The sequence below is a fragment of the Balaenoptera borealis genome, assembly GCF_965194805.1.
Source record: "Balaenoptera borealis genome assembly, chromosome: 12".
Taxonomy (NCBI): Eukaryota; Metazoa; Chordata; class Mammalia; order Artiodactyla; family Balaenopteridae; genus Balaenoptera; species Balaenoptera borealis.
Genome location: NC_138869.1, coordinates 80,214,453 through 80,233,604, shown reverse-complemented (window position 1 = coordinate 80,233,604; position 19,152 = coordinate 80,214,453). Strand labels below are relative to the sequence as shown.

Below are 19,152 nucleotides of genomic sequence, written 5' to 3'. Positions count from 1 at the left end.
AAAATGTTGACCCGTCTCTCAGTGGACCTTGATCCATGACACTTGTCTTGCTTGATTTTCCAGTTCCGGGAGGGTTACAGTATTTTACCAGGCTTCAAATTGGTGACAGTGACAGAGTTCAGGTAAGAATGCTATAACTGGGTCATTTTTATCCAATGGCAGATACCAAAACGTTAGTGAAAAAGCAAAAGCCCATTAGAAGGGCACCATCTGGGATGCCCAATGGGAGCAGTCTGGTCAAGGTGAAGACAATGTCAGATTTCCAGGGCTTAAAGTGCAAGGAAATACTGAGAACAGCAGCTCACTCCTTAGAGATGTACCTACTTAGAAGGAAGGTGAGAAAAAGACTTGTGTTCATTCTATGCACGCAAGAATTTTGCAAACAAAGATGTGGGATACGTTTGCCATCTAGGGAAGTCAGAAATACAGAAATGAAATAAAGTCATGCATGCAATGATGCCTTTATTAAAAAAATTGAGCCAGCTAGCCCTGGCCACAGAGCTGCACCCTGTCACGTGAATGCACCCCTGTGGAGTTAGGCACCAGGCAGCCCTGAGTGTGTTTGCACAGTGTTTCAAAAAGTTAGTTGCCAATTAAAAAATGCAGAATGTTTACAGAAACATTGAGGATTTGGGCTTCACTGGATATTCAGCACAGCTGGTAACCTGGGCCAGCAGACTGTGTGACAACAGTCTCTACCTTGTGGCTTATATCCTTTGACCCCCTTGTAGGATTCAATTCACTCCGCCCCATCTGGCTATTCCAGTCATTGATGTTGCCCATCCGCAGACATCTGAGTGTTCGAGCCCTGCCTCAGGCTTTCAGCTAGAGCTTAGAAACAGGTTGGATTTCAGTGGACCCTTGAAGATAAAGTCCCCGGGCTCTTCCTGCCATTTTGTTTTCTTTATGCAAATAAACCATAAGGCTCTAGACTCTTCCAGCTCACTCACTGCTTTACTGAACTGAGCGGTCTCCATCCAGGCCTGGAAGTGTGGTTGTGGTGTATGAAGTCACAACATCAGCAGCATCGCCTGAATTAATGCGCAGAGCAAACGAGCACGTAACACAGAACCTCAATCAGACCTACAAGATGGACAGCAGTTCCTTCCAGGTTACTTACAGCAGTAAGTATAACATCGCTACGTTTTTCCAATATGTACATTCTACTTAGATACGGTAACGGCATTTATCGTGATGCTTAAACCTGGGAAATCACATTACAGTGTCCTCCACGGAGAGAGGACTCTCCAGTTCCTGGCATAGAGGTTTGGTGCCTTCCCCCCAACTTAGACCAGTTCAGAGCCTCCTTACACTGCTAATATCACTGCGACTAGGGAAGGGGGGCAGTCCCAGGAGGGAGAGATTTTACAAGGGGGCCACAGAGCCATCTGGGTTTATGGAGTTTTTTAAATGAACAGACCCCAAACATCCAAAAAAGTAGAACTAACGTTGTGGTGGTGGAAGTGTGGGATATTCATGAAATGCATTGATATTGACTACGGGGACCGTTGTTACTTTAGAGCAGTAGTTCTCAAAGTGTGGCCCCCAGACCAGCAGCATTGGTACCATCTGGGTACTTGTTAGAAAAGCAAATTCTTGGGGCCACCCCAGACCAACCTGGGCCAATCTGTGTTTCGGCAAGCCCTCCAGGTGATTCTGATGCACGGAAAGTTTGAGCAACACTGCTTTGGATCAGATGTAGCAGTGGTAAGAGTCCTGGTATTGTAGATGTTCTCCCTCATTTTACAAGTGGGGTATAGAGTTGAGCTCTGTTGTGTAATTAGGTGGGTGGATCGATTGTTACTTGGGGGATAGAAAGGGGAGCCAACTGAGCAGAGGTTTGGTGGACCAGCACTGGCCAGTAGGTGTTCTGTCTGACTCGGTCCGTGGTTCCAGAGTGAAGGTGACTCCCTTTTGGAACAACACAGGTCACCATGGGGAGGGCACTGCAGGGATTGTCTGAGGCACAGCTGGAAGGAAAAGTGCCCCTTCTCAGGAGTCAGACCATCCTTACAACAGGTTCATACTCTTCTTCTTTACATCCGCTGCTAATATTTTTAGACATCGGATCATTTTTAAAAATAAAATATTGAAAGGGATCTACACAACGGTAAGAAAGTGCTACAACATAAGAAAGAGAAAAACAGCAAGATAAAAATTCAGAATGAATAAGGCAGCAACCCCATAGATGAAAACTGAAAAATTCAAGGCAGGGAAATAAGTGGCCTCCAGGTGCAGACTCACATGGAAGTAATCCCAGCATCGCCACCCCCTTCCTGACCCCTAACGCCATCCCACCAATGGGCAGATGCTTTGGCCTGAAAAAATTTTTTTCTTTATGGTTCTGAGGGCACAGGAGAATAGCGAGCTCTAGCATACATGAGCTTCAATTACGATGACTCTTTCCCCAAAATTTCAATTGTGCTGAATATAGTCAGCCATTTACAGGAATAAGTATCCAGCACTTTTCCTGATCGGCGGCTGACAGTCCAAAACCACCAAAGTGCTCTAGTGTCTGTGGCTTATTCTTCCAAAGAGCCATGAAGTTGTTGTGAATGACACTCGATGCCCCTTTTTGCAAGAGAATCTACATTCATCTCTGTCCTTGATACGCACAGCCTTAGACCAATGACCATGAACTATGTCACCTGCAACTCCACCCCCCGGGAGCTTAAATACCAGCCTGCTCTCCATAGGGTTAGTGGGGTTTATCCAGAATACAAGTATCCAAAAAAGTCAAGTAGCTGAGTAGGTTTGGTTTTTTTTTTGTTTTTTTTTTTGGCCGCACAGCATGTGGGATCCTCGTTCCCCGACCAGGTATCGAACCCACGCCCCATGCATTGGAAACGCAGAGTATTAACCACTGGACCGCCAGGGAGGTCCCTGGGTGGGTTTTTCTTAAATTATAATTTTATCTGGCGGCAGGAGTGAGGGGTGCAGGGGAGAGGAAGAGAAAAAGAAAGAAACATGCTGAATGAATGAGGTGGTATCAGGAAATTATTTTTAAGTCCATCTTCATGAAACAGGAAAGGCACATGGCAATCTTCAGAATAGTCCCTTTTATTTTGTCATATATTAATCCTCTGGTGATGTTTGATCAATCAGCAGGGTCCCTTAACCAGAACACCCCATTCTTTAATCACTCTCAATATATTTATGATCAATTTCATATAACCATGGAAATCCGGCAGTTTTCCTGATCATTGTAATTAACAAAGGTACTAATGAAAAGTGGGCACTGTTACTGTATCTTTTCTATGTTAAACCCAGTGTGTTACACATTTTTCATCTTCATACATCCTGTGAGGTAGATACTATTATCACCATTTTACAAGTGAGGAAATGGAGGCTTAGATTTAAATCATTTGCTCAAGGCCACATAGTAAGTAACATAAGTTTGTGTGCCTTCCTGGTCAGTTCACTACATGAAATATTCACAGATGGCCTTGCTTCCTAATAGTTGAATGCGATTTTCTGAAATCTTGTTTTATCCAGGAGCCTAAAAAACGGGATAAGAAATATTTAGATACCTTGATATTTTGACCAGAACATCATAGCACCCTAAATTAATTGTATGGTATTTTAGTCCTATGTTTACAGTACGAACAGGGTGTGGTGTGAGCAAACCAAAAGAACCATCCAAAAGAGGAGTTGCCAAACCGCCTTCCCCAGCTCCTCTGATTTTCTCAACACATGGAGCTCATGAAGGACATAGCACAGCTTAGAGGGAAAAATCTCCATGTTGTGTAAACAAGGGACAGCCATAAAAACACACACAAAAATAGCAAATACTGTGTTTTCATTTCTGTCTGTGAAATGGCTTAATACCAGGGTTCCCCAGGATTTTACTGTGAAAGCAATAAGAATAGTTACTATTCCTCCAAATCACCTCCCATGGTAGTGCTCACTGCTCCTATTTTCCAGACAAGGGAGCTGAGGCTCAGAGATGCTAAGCAAGTTCCCCAGGGCCACACAGCTATGCCTGGTACAGAACCAGGATTCAAATACAGACCTGTGTATCTAATAAGCTCCCACTCTTATGGGCCCATGGGTGTTAGGTCTTTAAAAACATTCTTATTTCCCAAGCATACTTTATTGTAAAAAATTAATTTATTTTCCCACTCTTAATTCATCAAAGACACAGGACAGAGCTTTCAGTCAGCATGAGGTATCAGTTATCAGTAAGAAGCAGTTGATATCTTTCAAATCAGTAGCAAAGAAACTTGATGTTTAGGTTAGCTGGGGTGGCTTTTTCATAAGCAAATGTGCAATTTTCTACCAGACTATTTAAAAATTTTTCTGCATTTTTATTTTATTTTATAAATTTTATTGAAGTATAGTTGATTTACAGTGTTGTGTTAATTTCTGCTGTACAGCAAAGTGGTTCAGTTATACATATATATTACACATTCTTTTTCATATTCTTTTCCATTATGGTTTATCACAGGATATTGAATATGGTTCCCTGCGCTACACAGTAAGACCTTGATGTTTATCCATCCTGTATATAATAGTTTGCATCTGCTAACCCCACACTCCCAGTCTTTCCCTCCCCCAACCCCCTCCCCCTTGGCAACCACAAGTCTGTTCTCTAGGTCTGTGACAGACTCTTTGAAATATTGAAAATAGCTTTGGGATCCCCATTAGTACCATTGAGGACTGTTAAACCTGCAAAGATCCCAAACTGGGAACCATGTCCCTAGTAGCTGGCAGACTGTCACTCTGGGGCCTCAGATCCCAGCTGCCCAGGGATGGAGTGAAGAAGACGTGTTGCCTCATTCATCGCCATGGAGATCTCTTGAAAACCCCAGTGGTGGTGGCATTCAGGGAGTAGCATTAATTCCATTTATTTGCTTTGGGACCCTAATACCTTTTGTTTGGGTTTCCAGATGAAACAAAGTTCTCCATCACCCCAGAAATCATCCTTGAAGGGGATACAGTAACTCTGATGTGTGAGAACGAGGTCTTGTCCTCCAACGTATCCTGGCAGCACGTGGAAACAGGCTTCGACATCCAGAACAGCAGCAGATTCTCCGTCTACACCTACGTGCTCAACAACATGACCTCCGTGTCTCGCCTCACCATTTACAACATCACTCAGGATGACGCGGGTGGGTTACCATCCAGTAACCAGGGCGAGGAAAGGAATGAAGGGCTAAGAAAGAATCAAACCGTGGTGGTGTGTGTAGACAGCCTTTTCCTCTTCAAAAAGAAGTCAGCAAGCTCAGCTTTTCAAAACTGAAAATTAATCCCATGACGAATGAGCCAAGCAAATTTAGCCTTGGGAGACAAATGTAATTTTCCACATTTACTGAAGCTTATGAGTTGGAACCTAAGACAAAAAGTAGACTCCTTTTTTTAACATTTTAAAAAAATTTAGAAGAGCCTTGTTGAGGTAGAATTGACGTATAATAAGCTGTACATATGTGAAGTGTATAATTTAATAAGTTTTGACATGTGTGTACACCCGTACAACTATCACCACAATCAAGGTAGTGAACATACGGGTCCCTGCTCTCCCCCTCCCCATTTTCTTGTCCTCTGTTTTAATCCCTCCCACTTGTCCCTCCCCAGCGACGACAGAAGCGTAAGTTTTATACCTGACATTCTAGAATTTAATAGCCCCATCGTAACCCAGATGTCAACAGGACCATCTCTTTTTCTCTGAATGAGAAACTGGGCTGCAGACACATGGGTTCTATCATATGCTTGTTGACTCTGACCTGCCACAGAGTTAAATAGGATGCCAAAATTATCCATGATCTCCTAATTCTCCAAGGTTTTCCCATTTTCCCTTTCTACCTCTGAAGCATCCCCACACTTTTTTTCTTACTAGCGAGGACTCAGATTTCTGCTCTTTCCTGAGAACAGCTCTCTACTCTTTTACCTTATGGCATCAGAAATAGCTGCCTTGACCTTCTGCACTTCCTGAATGTTCCTTTAGGGTTGTTTAGACCAAGTCTCAGATGCTTTTGAAAGTGATGTTTCATGAAGTACCATCATGACACATGAGATGAGGCTATCATTCTTCTAAGGAAATAAGCATATGTAATAGTAATCATAAATGCTTTTGTGTATTCGATACAGGTGAATATATTTGCAAACTGACATTAGATATTTTTGAATATGGGTCCAGAAAAAAAATAGATGTTACATCCATCCAGATTTTGGCAAATGAAGACATGAAGGTGATGTGTGACAACAATCCTGTGTCATTGAGCTGCTGCAGTGAGATGACGGTGAATTGGAGTCAAGTTGAATGGAAGCAAGAGGGGACTGTAAACATTCCAGGTGAGACTGTTAGAAGCCCTTTCCCAAACAGGTTTTTGCCTCTTGGCAAAGTGAAAATGGGAGATGCGGTCGGTGAAAGAGCAAATGTCAGGTGGCTGGGTTTTTTTCCAGACTGAAAAAGTATGAGGTTTGATGCCAGCTCCAACTTAGCCATTCTAAAACAAAATTCCCGAAATACATACACACAGGTTTCATGCTTGGGTTGTAGACAAGATTCTGGCAGAGAAGACCCAAGAGGGAGTGACGGGATGATGTAGGCCATGGTGTCCTGCCTACAGACAAGACAAGCTTGTCCCCACTGCCCTCTCCTTTCCCTCTTCAGCAAAGAACCAAGGATGAGGTCATTGGCTTTGCTTTGGGGTCTGACTCTGAGAGTCTCATTCCTGTGTCTCTCCTCTTGGTGTCTGTCCTTCCCACTTCTCTGCCTTTGTAACCACGTCTCTTTCTGTATTATCTGACTCCATGCCTCTGGTTTTATATCTTTCTCTGTCAACCTGTGTGTCTCTCAACCAATGTCAATTTCCAATACTGTCTGCAGATCTGAGATCTCACTGGAAATTCCCCACCTTCCAGTTTATACTGGTGAATGATAAGAAGAAGAAGAAATTAAAATAGCATTGGTGATTCTGTTTTGTATACTAGTTTCTGATCAACCAATTTTTAAAAGATATGTTATCACTTTTAATCCCATTTAAACTTGACCACAAGTTTGAAGCTGGCATTTTTTTGCCTCCCATTTTCAAATAAGGAAATCGAGGTTCAAATTAAATGACTTATCCAAGGTTGTCATAATTAGGAAAAGAAAAGAATTGGGACTCACCTTGTTTCACAGCCTTTGCCTTGGTCAAACTATATCACACATGCCTGGTGAGCCAGCACTAGAGTGAGTTGATCCAGCAGAATTTGTATTGAAACAGAAGACTGTTTTCTGCCTAGAAACCTCACGTAACAAGATCCAATCTTTCCCTTAAGAAATGACAGTATTATTTGCTCACTTTTTTTAGTAAAAAAATCCTTAAAGCAAAATGTGGCTTTACCCATGAAATACATCAGTGTGGTGGAGCTTTTATTTTATAAAGCTGTTGCTATCAGACATTATTAAATCATAAATAAAATAAGGATCAATTTGGATGTAAAGTTTTCTGAGCACATCTAGTTTGAAAAGCACATTTGTTTTCTACCTTAAAGTGCTTCAGAGAATGGGAAAAGCATCTGGTAACTGTTGAACATATTGACATATGGTCCATTTAGTCACTTCCCTAACTTTTAAGGAAGAGGAGGTGTAGGCATCCTGGAGGAACTGCCAGATGGGAGAAGGACCTTGCACAGTTCCCGGAGCACTGACTTAGACGCTTTCAACTGTGAGAGGTGAAAAGCCTCGCCATCCGGCAGAGGAACCAGGAAGTCTGCTGTGCAGACGCTCAGGAACCTCTCTGTGGCCACCCCTGCTACAGACATTCGTAATGCCCAGGGTGGGCTGAACCGACTGGCAGAACAATGGATTTCCTGCCACAGGGCTGGCCGCCGGGGGGATCGCAGGGTTGTTTCTCTGATGAGGTTAGCCCCTGCTTTCAACACCCTGCCCTCCTTCCGCCTCCCTTGCCGTCCCCTCTCTGTGGCAGTCTTTCTCCAAATTCCACCAGTTCTTTTATCACCTGTTTTTCCAGCTCAGCAGAAAGCAGTCTAGCTAGATAATTCACCCCCAAAGCTTCTAGAAGTGAAAGTATTACCTCTTCTCAGAAACGGTTGCACTGGATTTTCAAAGCATTTCTGGCAAAGGATAAGACAGAAAGGAAGTAATCTGCAGTGACAGAATTTCTAGCTTTAAGAAGGAGGTCTTGGGGCTTCCCTGGTGGCGCAGGGGTTGAGAATCTGCCTGCTAATGCAGGGGACACGGGTTCGAGCCCTGGTCTGGGAAGATCCCACATGCCACGGAGCAGCTGGGCCCGTGAGCCACAACTACTGAGCCTGCGCGTCTGGAGCCTGTGCCCCGCAGCAAGAGAGGCCGCGATAGTGAGAGGCCCGCGCACCGCGATGAAGAGTGGCCCCCGCTTGCCACAACTAGAGAAAGCCCTCGCACAGAAACAAAGATCCAACACAGCCATAAATAAACAAATAAATAAATAAATAAATAAAATTAAAAAAAAAAAAAAAAAGATGAGCCCCCTGAGAGCCATGGCTCTTGGCCTGTGGCAATTTAAAAAAAAAAAAAAAAAAAAAAGAAGGAGGTCTTTTTCGAATAGGGAGGGCTTTCTGGGGCTATTTCAAATCATGGGGCATGGGTTGATGATATAAACAGTAATGGTAACAGAAGTAATAGTATTAATAGTACTACTACTAGTAGTAGAAATAACAGAGGTACTAATAGTCATTAGTACAGCTTCTAGTTCGCCTGTACTTAGCACTAGCTTTGCCTGTACGGGAAGGTACTGACCACTTGGGGAAATTTAAAGGCAACAGCGTTTGTATTCTCACCGTAGCTCTTGTTATGTGATGATGAAAAAATAACAGAGTCTAATTCCCTCTTTGACAGAACAGTTTCCAGACAAGTTCGTCAACTTCTTCTTTGCCCTGCCTACCATGTTCCCTGGGCCCATGGTCACGCAGAGTATGCATAAGAGATTTGAGTCTTTACAAGAGGGTGTAAAGTCAGCTCTCTTGGCTGACTGTCAGGGTGTAGATGACCACATGGAAGAGCTCCCTGAGTGACTCATGGTGGGGATGGGGAGACAGCCTCAAACGCCACGGTCTCCCTTCTTGTGTCTTTTCTTCCCAATGACCCCACTGACATTTTTAATTGTGTGTTATTATTTATGCTTCTGTGCCATCTGAAATGTTATGTTTGTAGCCCAGTAGGGCATAAGTAAGAGATAAGTGAGACTTTTTTTTTCTTTATTGAGTAGAAATCGGTCTTGTGGCCTTCAAGTCACATTATAAAGGGCCGCTAGAAACAGGCCTGCCTCGGGGGCTGAGGCGAGACCTAGAGAAGCAGCTAGAAGTGGCAAACAGCCCCGTCAGAGGCGGCCTCTTCCAACCTGGCTGCCCCGAGGGTGCCCACAGTTGTTTTTTGAAAAAGACCAGCTGTCAAGGTTCCACCTGAGAGCCACTCATTCACAGTCTCCACGTTTGGGCTCCAGGCAATTTAATTTTCTTCAGTTTCACAGGAGATGTTATTGTGAGAACCACGGATTTCATCCCATCCCTCATTTTACGCATGAGGAGACTGAGGCTTTCCGTGAGCTGCCCACCATCTCCCTGAGAGCACCAAGGGTTCCCCTCCTCACCCACCGCTCTCTCTCCTCCCCCTCCGCACCTCTCTCTGTGTTCCTAATGATGCCGTAGACAAATCTAATTTTAAACAGTGATTTCTCTATTTGTAGGAATGCACACAGAATTGGGCTTAAAAAAGGAAAAAGAAAAAAAAGAACTTGAGCCCAGTCTTCTACTCTAGAAAAATTAGCCTTACAACCCGTGCTTTCCAGTAAGATAGAATCTGGTCCTCAAGAGCTGTCATTCCAGCTCTGCCCTCTTCCTGCTGCAGAGCAAGTTGGGTCATCCTGACTCTGAGAACTTCCATCTTTTTTTTCTTTTTTTCTTTTTTTTTTGGCTGTGCTGCACAGCTTGCGGGATCTTAGTTCCCTGACCAGGGATTGAACCTGGGCAGCGGCAGTGAGAGCACTGAATCCTAACCACTAGATCGCCAGGGAAGTCCCAGACCTTCATCTTTTAAATAGTGACAGTGGTACCCACTTTGCGAGACTTTTGAGAGGAGAAAAAAAAAGAAGATAAATGTCAACATTTAAAACAGAGTTGCATACTTTGCATCTGCCACAATAACTGCTTTCTGGTAAGGATAAAAGCTTTGCAAACCATGCCTTCACGTATCCTCAGTGTGTGGAAAATTTTCACTGGATATTATTTAACCTTGAGCAGCAAACTTGTAACTGCCTACCAGCTCTACTCCAGAAAACAGAGCGCGAACTTATAGGCTGCATTCAGTAACTTCCATTGTTCTGCAGTCAAGGGAGAGGAACGATAAAGATGGAGTGGGGTCCTGGAGGAATTAGAGAAAGTAGGTTTTCCAAAAATAGGTAGAGGGGTGAGCCTTGGAGATGAAAGGGACATTTGTACCTATGAACTAGGAGATAATTTACTCAAGGTGGGAAATCAGTTTGGTATTCTGAACAACCATTTTGGGGACTGGGGAGAAAAACTGGTGACTTACCAATCAAAATATTTTAAATATCATTGATCATCCAGCCAAGGCTGGATGGAGTTCATCAGAAGGGGTTTTTTTTTTCTTTAATTTTTGGAAGACTGCCAGTGTTTGAAGACTGCCTGGCAGAAGTACATGGCAGAAGACAGGGTTGGAGGAGAGAGAGTGAAGGAACAGGAGTAGAAAAAATGGCCAAGAAGCTGCTATAGAGCCATAGGCAGGATGTGAGGATGGCTTGGAGGGCACAGCATCTTGGGAATGGAAAGGAAGATAGGGAAGAGCAGCTATCCTGAAGGGTAAATTGCTGTTACCCTGAGAAAGCGTGACTTTGAAGCTTCCACTAAAACATATATACTAATAAGAAGGAAAAAGTTATGAAAACAGGTCTCAAATGAGATGAATATCAGAGGTCCATGTCCTGTTTCTTCCTCCTTTCAACAATAATAATAGTCAAAATAATCTGACATTTTTTTCCTTCCAGTTGAAGTCATATCCAAACACATGGCTTCTTTTTTTATTTTTCACACTCCAACTGCCATCACGAAGGGTCTTTGTTAGGGGTCGGCCCGAGCCAGGCACTGTTCTAAGTGTTTACCCAGTAACTCCTTTTACCTGACTACAATCCCAGGTCACAGCTGTTATTATTTATTCTCATTTTACATCTGGAGAAACTGAGGCACAGAGTGATTTAGTGACTTTCCCAGTAGTAACACCCTGCTGGTAAGTAGTAAAGTTGGAATCTGCAGCCGGGCCACCTGGATCCTGGGGTGGCAGGGCTAACCATTATACCACCCTGCCTCTCCATTCAAAGAGAAGAAATTGAATGAAATAAGAATTCTTTTTCACTGATTTGGCTTCTTTGTTACCAAATCAGACAGTCAGCCAACTGTGACAGTAAAAGAACCTCTTATGTTGTTGCAGGAAGCCCTGAAACAGACACAGACTCTGGCTGCAGCAGATATACCCTCACGGCTGATGGCACTCAGTGTCCGAGCGGATTGTCTGGAACCACAGTGGTCTACACGTGTGAGTTCATCAGCGCCCACGGAGCCAGAGGCAGTAAAGACATAAAAGTGACATTCACCTCTGTGGGTAAGGACTCTTTCACTAGAATTTTTTGCCTTGCACTTCAAACTAAGGGCTGCCAATCAACTGGGAATATCCATGAGCAGTAAAGCAGGGCCTTCCCTGGTAGTGAGTGTGATTGGGGTAACGACATAATGAGATTTCCATCTCTGCCATTTAAATTCTTATGAAGTCTTTAAAAGCAGGAAGGGTAGGGGTAAGAAACAGCAGTTGCAGGGAAGGAACAGCCTGCATTGTACTAGAAAGACAGAAAGTGGATGGGAAGTAGGGTTTCACACTCAGATTAGTCACTGAATGAGGATAACACCGCTAATTTCCCACTTTTTCCTCCCATAATCCCATTCTCCCTCCCTTGAATTCCAATAGGCTGGCTCACTCCCCACCATCCTTCACCCCCTCTTTCTCTCCCATTTCATCTTTTCCAGAGAGAATGCTGCAGGAAGATTTAAGAGTCTGGTCTTTTGTGATTATTTTGCAGTTGTAACAAGTGGGTTTTTAAAAATATTTTAAGTAATTCTAGGCCTCTTAAAAGTATCATTTCTTCTGCTCATATCATAAAGCATTATTAACTTCATCCCTATCTGCCAAAATGGGGCAGACAAACGTGTGTTTCTACCCACCCATCATACAAAAACAAACTATTATATTTAGATAAATCCTCAGTTCCGCCTTCTGAACAATTTGGAGAAAGGACTGAGATAAACATACTTGTTACTCTTGTTTCCATTTTCTACTATCATGACTTAGCACTTTTACAAAGATCAAGATTAGATTTATCTGAAACATTATTGCTATAGAAAAGTTCAGGGTCTTTTGAGGTATTTGCGGTTTTCTAAAGTGAGAGCAGTTACACTCTGCAAGTTTTAACTCAGAGAATTGTGTTGATTCTGTGGGCTTTTGGCTGTCTCAGGGATATGCTTAGTCTTTGCTGAAAACCACTGGTCTGGTGGTCTGATTCGCATCTGAGAATCAAGAGAACCAGATTGAGGCTTCCATGTGCCTTTTCCTTTCCACCCTCAGAAACAACTCAGCCTTAGAAAACCATCTCAAGATCCTTATAGCCAGGGAGGGCAACAAGGGGGGCATATGAATCCCTTCTCTGTGACTTTGGGGCTGCATCTGAACATTTGAATCCCAACTTCTGGAGGGTACTATGGAAAGCCCTGATTTCTTTTGTTTATGACTAAGAATAAGATTTCACACTGATTGGAAAAGCTGGCCAGCATCTGTGGGCTCAAGGTATGACATTGTTCACGTAGAGAAGACAGAGTGAATGGCATTCTGAAATGACAGCTATGCTCAAAGAGGAGTAGAAAGAGAACCAGAGGCAAAACCAGCGGAATGTTCATGGAAGCTTTTATATTTATAAGGGTCTTGTTAACAGTTTCGGTGACTAGTTCCTCATGAACTTACAAGGAAATTCTCAGAAATAGGAGTAAATAGGGACTTAAATTAGGGTGCCTATACTTCCCAGCCCAGGTATAATTATTTGGGCAGTAAACGCTGTGATCCCTGTACTTAACATGCAATTCCAAAAACCACTCGTCTGCTTAGAAAGCACTGGCTGGGTACTGGACCCAGTGCTAATGCTGGGGATGTGAAGACGCAGATGAGAGGGTCCTACTCTTAAGGGGCTCACATTTTTATGGAGAAGAGATACAGAAGAAAGAAATTCAAATACAGTATGGTATTTTTTGAAGTTATTTTAAAAGAGTAGAGAATGATGTGGTTATAAGAACTGAGGCATTGAGTCCCCCTTGAGGCGCCTGGAAAAGGTTGGAGGGGAGTTCGGGTTAAGTCGACACCGTAGTTTACAACCTTTTGCCCTGCTGATCATTAGGAGATAATTCCAGCCACAAAGGGGAAGTGCGCGAGTTCCCAAGGCATGTGATGGAAATGGGTACAGTTCAGAGCACCACCGAGAACAGCCTAGAAACAAGTAAAGCTCCGGAGCAGCAAGGTACCAATCCCGCATTGACCCAAGTAGAATCAGGACAGCCCATGCTTTCTGTCTCTATGATGTGAAATTTCACTCAGGTGTTGATGTCACCAGAAAGACTAAACATTTTACTTGTTATTGGTTTTCTTTTGTCTGTTTTGTTTGCATTCTTTTAGCCAACCTAAAAATAACCCCGGACCCAATTTCTGTTTCTGAGGGACAAAGCTTTTCTATAAAGTGCATCAGTGATGTGAGTAACTATGATGAAGTGTACTGGAACACTTCTGCTGGAATTAAAATATACAAAAGGTTTTATACCACGAGGAGGTATCCTAATGGAGCAGAGTCGGTGCTGACAGTCAAGACCTCGACCAGGGAGTGGAATGGTGAGTGGAAGCCCAGATACTCTGGACCCTGATGCCTGGACCCCTGGAAACACACTGTAATCATTACCATCCATGGAGGGCCTGCCCTGGGCCATGCCTGTGCCAGCCACTCTATATGACATATGTACTCACACTAAATGCAACAGCCGTCTGGGGGAAGATGTCACTATTCCCATTTTACAGATGTGCAAAGTGAGCCTAGGTTTCCACAACTTAAGCTGTAGAGCCAGGATTAGAACTAGTCTCTTTGATTCTAGAGTCTGTGCTTTGCCATTAAGAGGATTTTTTTTTATTGAAACATAGTTAATTTACAATGTTGTGTTAGTTTCAAGTGTACAACAAGGTGATTCAGTTTTATACACACACACACACACACACACACATACATATGTACTTTTTTAGATTCTTTTCCATTATACGTTATTACAAGATATTGAGTATAGTACCCTGTGCTATACAGTAGGTCCTTGCCGTTCATCTATTTTATATACAATAAGTCCCCTACACATGACCGAGTTCCGTTCCGAGAGCGCGTTCGTATGTTCAATTTGTTCATAAGTCCAACAAAATTAAGCCTAGGTACCCAACTAACACAATCAGTTATATAGTACTGCACTGTAATAGGTTTGTAATACTTTTCACACAAAAAATACATAAAAAACACGAAAAATAGAGAAAACATTTTTAATCTTACAGTACAGTACCTTGAAAAGCACAGTAGTACAGTACAACAGCTGGCATACAGGGGCAAGTTCGCATCTTTGAAAGTTCACAACTTAAAGGTTCGTATGTAGGGGACTTACTGTATTAGTGATTTGTATATGTTAATTCCAAACTCTTAAGAGGATTGTTTTTTTAAAGTATTTTTACCTGACTCTTGTGTTTCACCCAACTGAGGTATAAAAATTCTGCCTAAAGATTTTATATGCCTAGTTCCGAAGGGGGAAAAAACACATTTTTGTTTTTCTACTTATCCCTAGACATTGTTTAGGTTGGGAGGAAATGCAAATTTTTGAAAGAAAAGGGAATTTGATAGAATTGCTTCAATAATAGCTGACATTTCTTGAGCTGTTGCTATGTGATAGATATTGTTTTAAGTAGTTAAGTGTATGAATTAATTTAAAACAATAAACCTAGAGGAGAGTGCTATTATTTTCTCCATTTCACAGATGAGGAAACTGAGGCCCAGTGAGGTTAAGGAAACTACCTGAGGTTATACATCTAGTAGACAGCAAAGTCAAAGGGAAACAGAGACTGTTGCTACAGAGGCCAACTCTTAACTACTCTATTCTAAAGCTTTCATTCATTATAAGCTTAATCAGTCCAGATCCTGTGAGTTCTTTACTTTTTCATATAAGACCTAGGCAATATTGTAGAAATAACTACTTATTATCTGGCTGGACTTGGTAGATACAATCAGGAAATGGGAGTCTTTTTCTCCTGTGCTGAACTCACACAGGACAGTTGCTCTGCCCAACTGACCTTTCCTACTATCAGGCAATAACTTAGGAAGAGCTGTGGCCGGTCCGGTCACACTGAACTATTAAACAGTCCCAGACTCAGGTGCTAAAAATCATCTATTCTCATCTAAATCACCTACACTTTTATTTTATATTCAATGTAAATTTCCCCTCCCTCCCAATGGGAATCAGAAAGCGTTTCCTCTCTGTTCTCGTTCTACGTGTTTTCCCTCTGGCTAGCAGCTACTCTGGCTCCTCCAGAGTCGGGGCAAAGAGAAGGAATGTCAGGAACATTGAAAGGTCCTACTTAACTGTAGATGCTGTTATAATCTTCCACTGTCCCGACGACAGCTGATCCAATGGTGGTTCATCCTCTGATGGGGTCTGGTGTGAAGTCCAATAGGAAGAGTTCCTTTCATGAAGCTCAACCCAAGCCCTGTCCGCAGTCCACTCTGCTTCACCAAGCACTGGGTGTGCAGGCACCTCCTGCTGCAGCCTTCTCTTTTCACTCCTGCAAAGTCGGCCCGCTCTCCTCTTTAGACTTTTCTAGATAAGAGTCAGACATCTGATCGCAGAGTCCACAGACCAAGCTCTCCCAAGAACTCACAGTCAACCTCTCTCCCTCCCTCCCCGCTCCCTCCCCACATTCCTTAGTGTGGCCATGAGGTCCCAGACCACAGGCACCTACTCCCTTAAAGATGGGGAGAGGGGGCCTCGCAAGACCACAGCGCTCCATTTCCCTCTCACTGACAACTTTCCTCAAAGAACTCCCCAGCCCAGCACACACCAAAATTCGCATTCCGCCCCCCCTGCAACCCCGGTTAAAGAAAGAGCCTTGGAGTAGGTATTGTGAACCAGATTTGAAATTCAATTCCACCCCCAACAGGCTATATGACTCTGGATACGCCACTTGATTTTATTCGAAAGTAAGTGAATATTTAGGTGACGATGAGTCAGTCCTTCAAATGCATAGCGAACCCAGGAGGGGAACCGATGGAGCATTTTCTAGTCCAGGGCCCGGGGGTGGGGGGGTTGCTGTGCTTGTGCCCCAGCTTGACAAGGAAAACCAAGCCTCTTCTCAACTTTCTCAGCAAATGTCTTTTTGGAGCGATGACTTCGTTCCATCTCCTCTTGGCTTCCTTCCACTCAGGAACCTATCACTGCATATTTCGATACAAGAATTCATACAGTGTCATGGCCAAAGATGTCACCGTCCACCCGCTGCCCCTAGAGCCCGATATCATGGTTGATCCTTTGGAAGCTGTCATTCCATGCACTAGCTCCCGTCACATCAAGTGCTGCATTGAGGAAGACAGAGACTACAAGGTCATTTTCCAAGCTGGTTCCTCGTCCTTTCCGGCTGGTAAGATGCCCACTGCTGAATTGTAAGGACACATGATTCCGTATATGTGCAGTCTAAACATCTACTCTTAAAATAGGGGTAAAGAGACAGAGGGATTGCTTCAGAGACATAATGTAACAGAGGGAAGCCCATGAGGCTTTATTGCCTTCTATTTTGCTAGTGACCAGTAGCTCATTGGTTTGTGACAAAATCTTGAGAGTCTGTGAGGGTGGAGCCCACTGTTTTTAGTGACAGCTGTTGAAGACAGTATTAAGTGACCGTCACAAGCCTTCTACGCTCTCAGTATAGTAGACTCGATATTCTGATCACCCCTCCCTCTATGCTATGAGTCAGCGTGCAATAAAAGTATGGCAAAAATCCTTTTAAATGCACAGTTGAGCAGGCAAGAGAGTAAGAGAAATAACCAAGGGTCAAAAACATAGAAGAAAAGAAAAAATAGAGGTGATGCTTTAGCTAATGCTGGAGTTTCCCTGAGGGCATCTGCCAATATCAGAAACCTCAGAATCCTGAATTTGAATTTTAAGGCTCTGAAGTGTATGAAAGAAAAGGGCTTGCTCCCAATGCAGTAACTAAGGCAACCCACCCCATCAGCACAATGTCAGGACCCTCAGACAATGACATGCTCAGTAAAAGAAGAAGCTAGAAAAACAAAATTCATCTGCCAGAGTTAAGAGCTTGGCCTCAGTGCTGGGTGGGCAAAAATTTCCCCTGAGACGTATAACTGTCCTGCCTTCATTCAGGTTTGGGGCTTGAATTTATACTACCTATGTGGTCCAATAACTCCAAGCTGAGGAGTAATCAACTTAAAGTAGCCCGTTGGTAGCACTCAGTAGTACCTGGGCAAAAAATTTAAATCCTCTCTGGTAGAATGTACCCTCCATCCAGATCCCTCAGGATTCCTGTAGATTAAGGTCAACCAAATATGAACTCACAACCGCAAATCGTAATGCATGGACACCTTCATGAGGGATTTATAAGCTCATTCATACTTTCAAGGACTGTTCTTTGGGACCTATGCTTAATACAAAACATAACAGTAGGCAATGAAAAGGAGATGAAAGAAGTGGGGCATATATATCAATATCTAGAAGGGCATATGTTGTAAAAGACAATACAGAGAGCATTAAATATACAAAATGAACACTACAGATAGAAAGAACAATGGAAGTTCAGAAAAATGGGGATCCCATAAAGACCGGACAATTTAGAGAAGGCTGCTGGTAGCGGGGATATGAAATCAATCTGGGTACCGAGCTATTTAAGCGTTTTAACATTCTGTGTTCAACACACATGCATTCACTGCTTTCTTTGTGTCAAATACTGAGCTAGGCACTGGGAGATGCAAAGATAAATAAGACCAGGTATCTTCTCTCCAAGAACTTAGGGTCTGGTGGAGGAGACAGATCTGTAAAAAGATGACCTCTAAACCTATGCGGGAAAAGCAGGATAGGATTAAGGCACAGAACATGATGGGATTTCGCTAGGTAGAGGGAGGTTGAGAAAGCATTCTGATTGTCCAGAACTGTGTGGGCACAGATTTGGAGTCATGAATGGTGGAGGTAAGGTTTTGGCTAGCACACATGCCAATGTGGGCTTACTTACTTCTAGGCTAGAGGCATTTTGAAAACCACATTAAAATGAATGTGGCACATTCTTGGGAAAAGTTTGGACAAGTTTATCCACATTGGATGATTTTAACAAAATTTGTGCTTTGAATACTAATGCTTTGACTTCATTCTTTCATTGTACCTTAGCAAAAGAAGTTAATGGAAAGCAAGTGTGCTACAAACACCATTTCGTGGCAAACTCAATTTCCTGTCCAGAAAATATGGATGTGTTTTGTCACATTACCAACACCGCTAATAATTCAGTCCGGAGCCCATCTATGAAGCTTAATCTGGTTCCTGGTGAGAGCATTTTAAATTATTTTAAAATGTTATAGTCACGAGCAGGGATTCATGTATTCATTCACTCCCTCATTCATCCATCAATAGATATATGTTAATCACTTTCATGTAGCAAGCCTTGAGCTAAGCACGGGGCTTTGAAAAGCAATAAGCTATGTTTCTTGGCCTCAAGCCTAGGGGAGAGATAAATGTGATTTAAAAATGTTATCACATATAATGTGGTAGATTCTAAACTAGAGACAGTTGTGGGTGGCTAGAAGAGGCTGCCCAGTTTAACTCTGCTAGTGATTAGGGGGGGAGAAATTGATCAAGAAAGCCTTGCAGATGAAGCCATGTTTCCGTACAGAAAAAGGATCAGAAACTGTGTAAAAAGAGTCACGTAAAAAGAATCAGAAACTGTCTTTCCCATCCTTTGTCATCACTGAGCCAATATCCCCCTAAATACTATTTTCAAGGTAAAAGGTCGTGATTTGTGGAGCCATCTCTGTAATAACCCATACCGAA

The 19,152-nt window shown here is 43.0% G+C and overlaps 1 protein-coding gene across 8 annotated transcripts in view; it reads left to right on the top strand.

Moving 5' to 3' along the window:
* ADGRF5 (adhesion G protein-coupled receptor F5) overlaps positions 1-19,152 on the top strand; it is a 109,266-nt gene that overhangs the window by 77,434 nt on the left and 12,680 nt on the right. For 6 of the 8 annotated variants that reach the window (XM_082347556.1, XM_082347558.1, XM_082347559.1 and 3 more), the window contains 9 exons: positions 64-122; positions 982-1,124; positions 4,890-5,111; positions 6,088-6,291; positions 11,429-11,599; positions 13,434-13,553; positions 13,709-13,918; positions 16,529-16,741; positions 18,496-18,648. In XM_082347556.1, the coding sequence (XP_082203682.1) occupies positions 64-122; positions 982-1,124; positions 4,890-5,111; positions 6,088-6,291; positions 11,429-11,599; positions 13,434-13,553; positions 13,709-13,918; positions 16,529-16,741; positions 18,496-18,648 (1,495 nt within the window). The remainder of the gene's footprint in view (positions 1-63; positions 123-981; positions 1,125-4,889; positions 5,112-6,087; positions 6,292-11,428; positions 11,600-13,433; positions 13,554-13,708; positions 13,919-16,528; positions 16,742-18,495; positions 18,649-19,152) is intronic. The other 2 variants (XM_082347555.1, XM_082347554.1) reach the window with 1 other exon arrangement.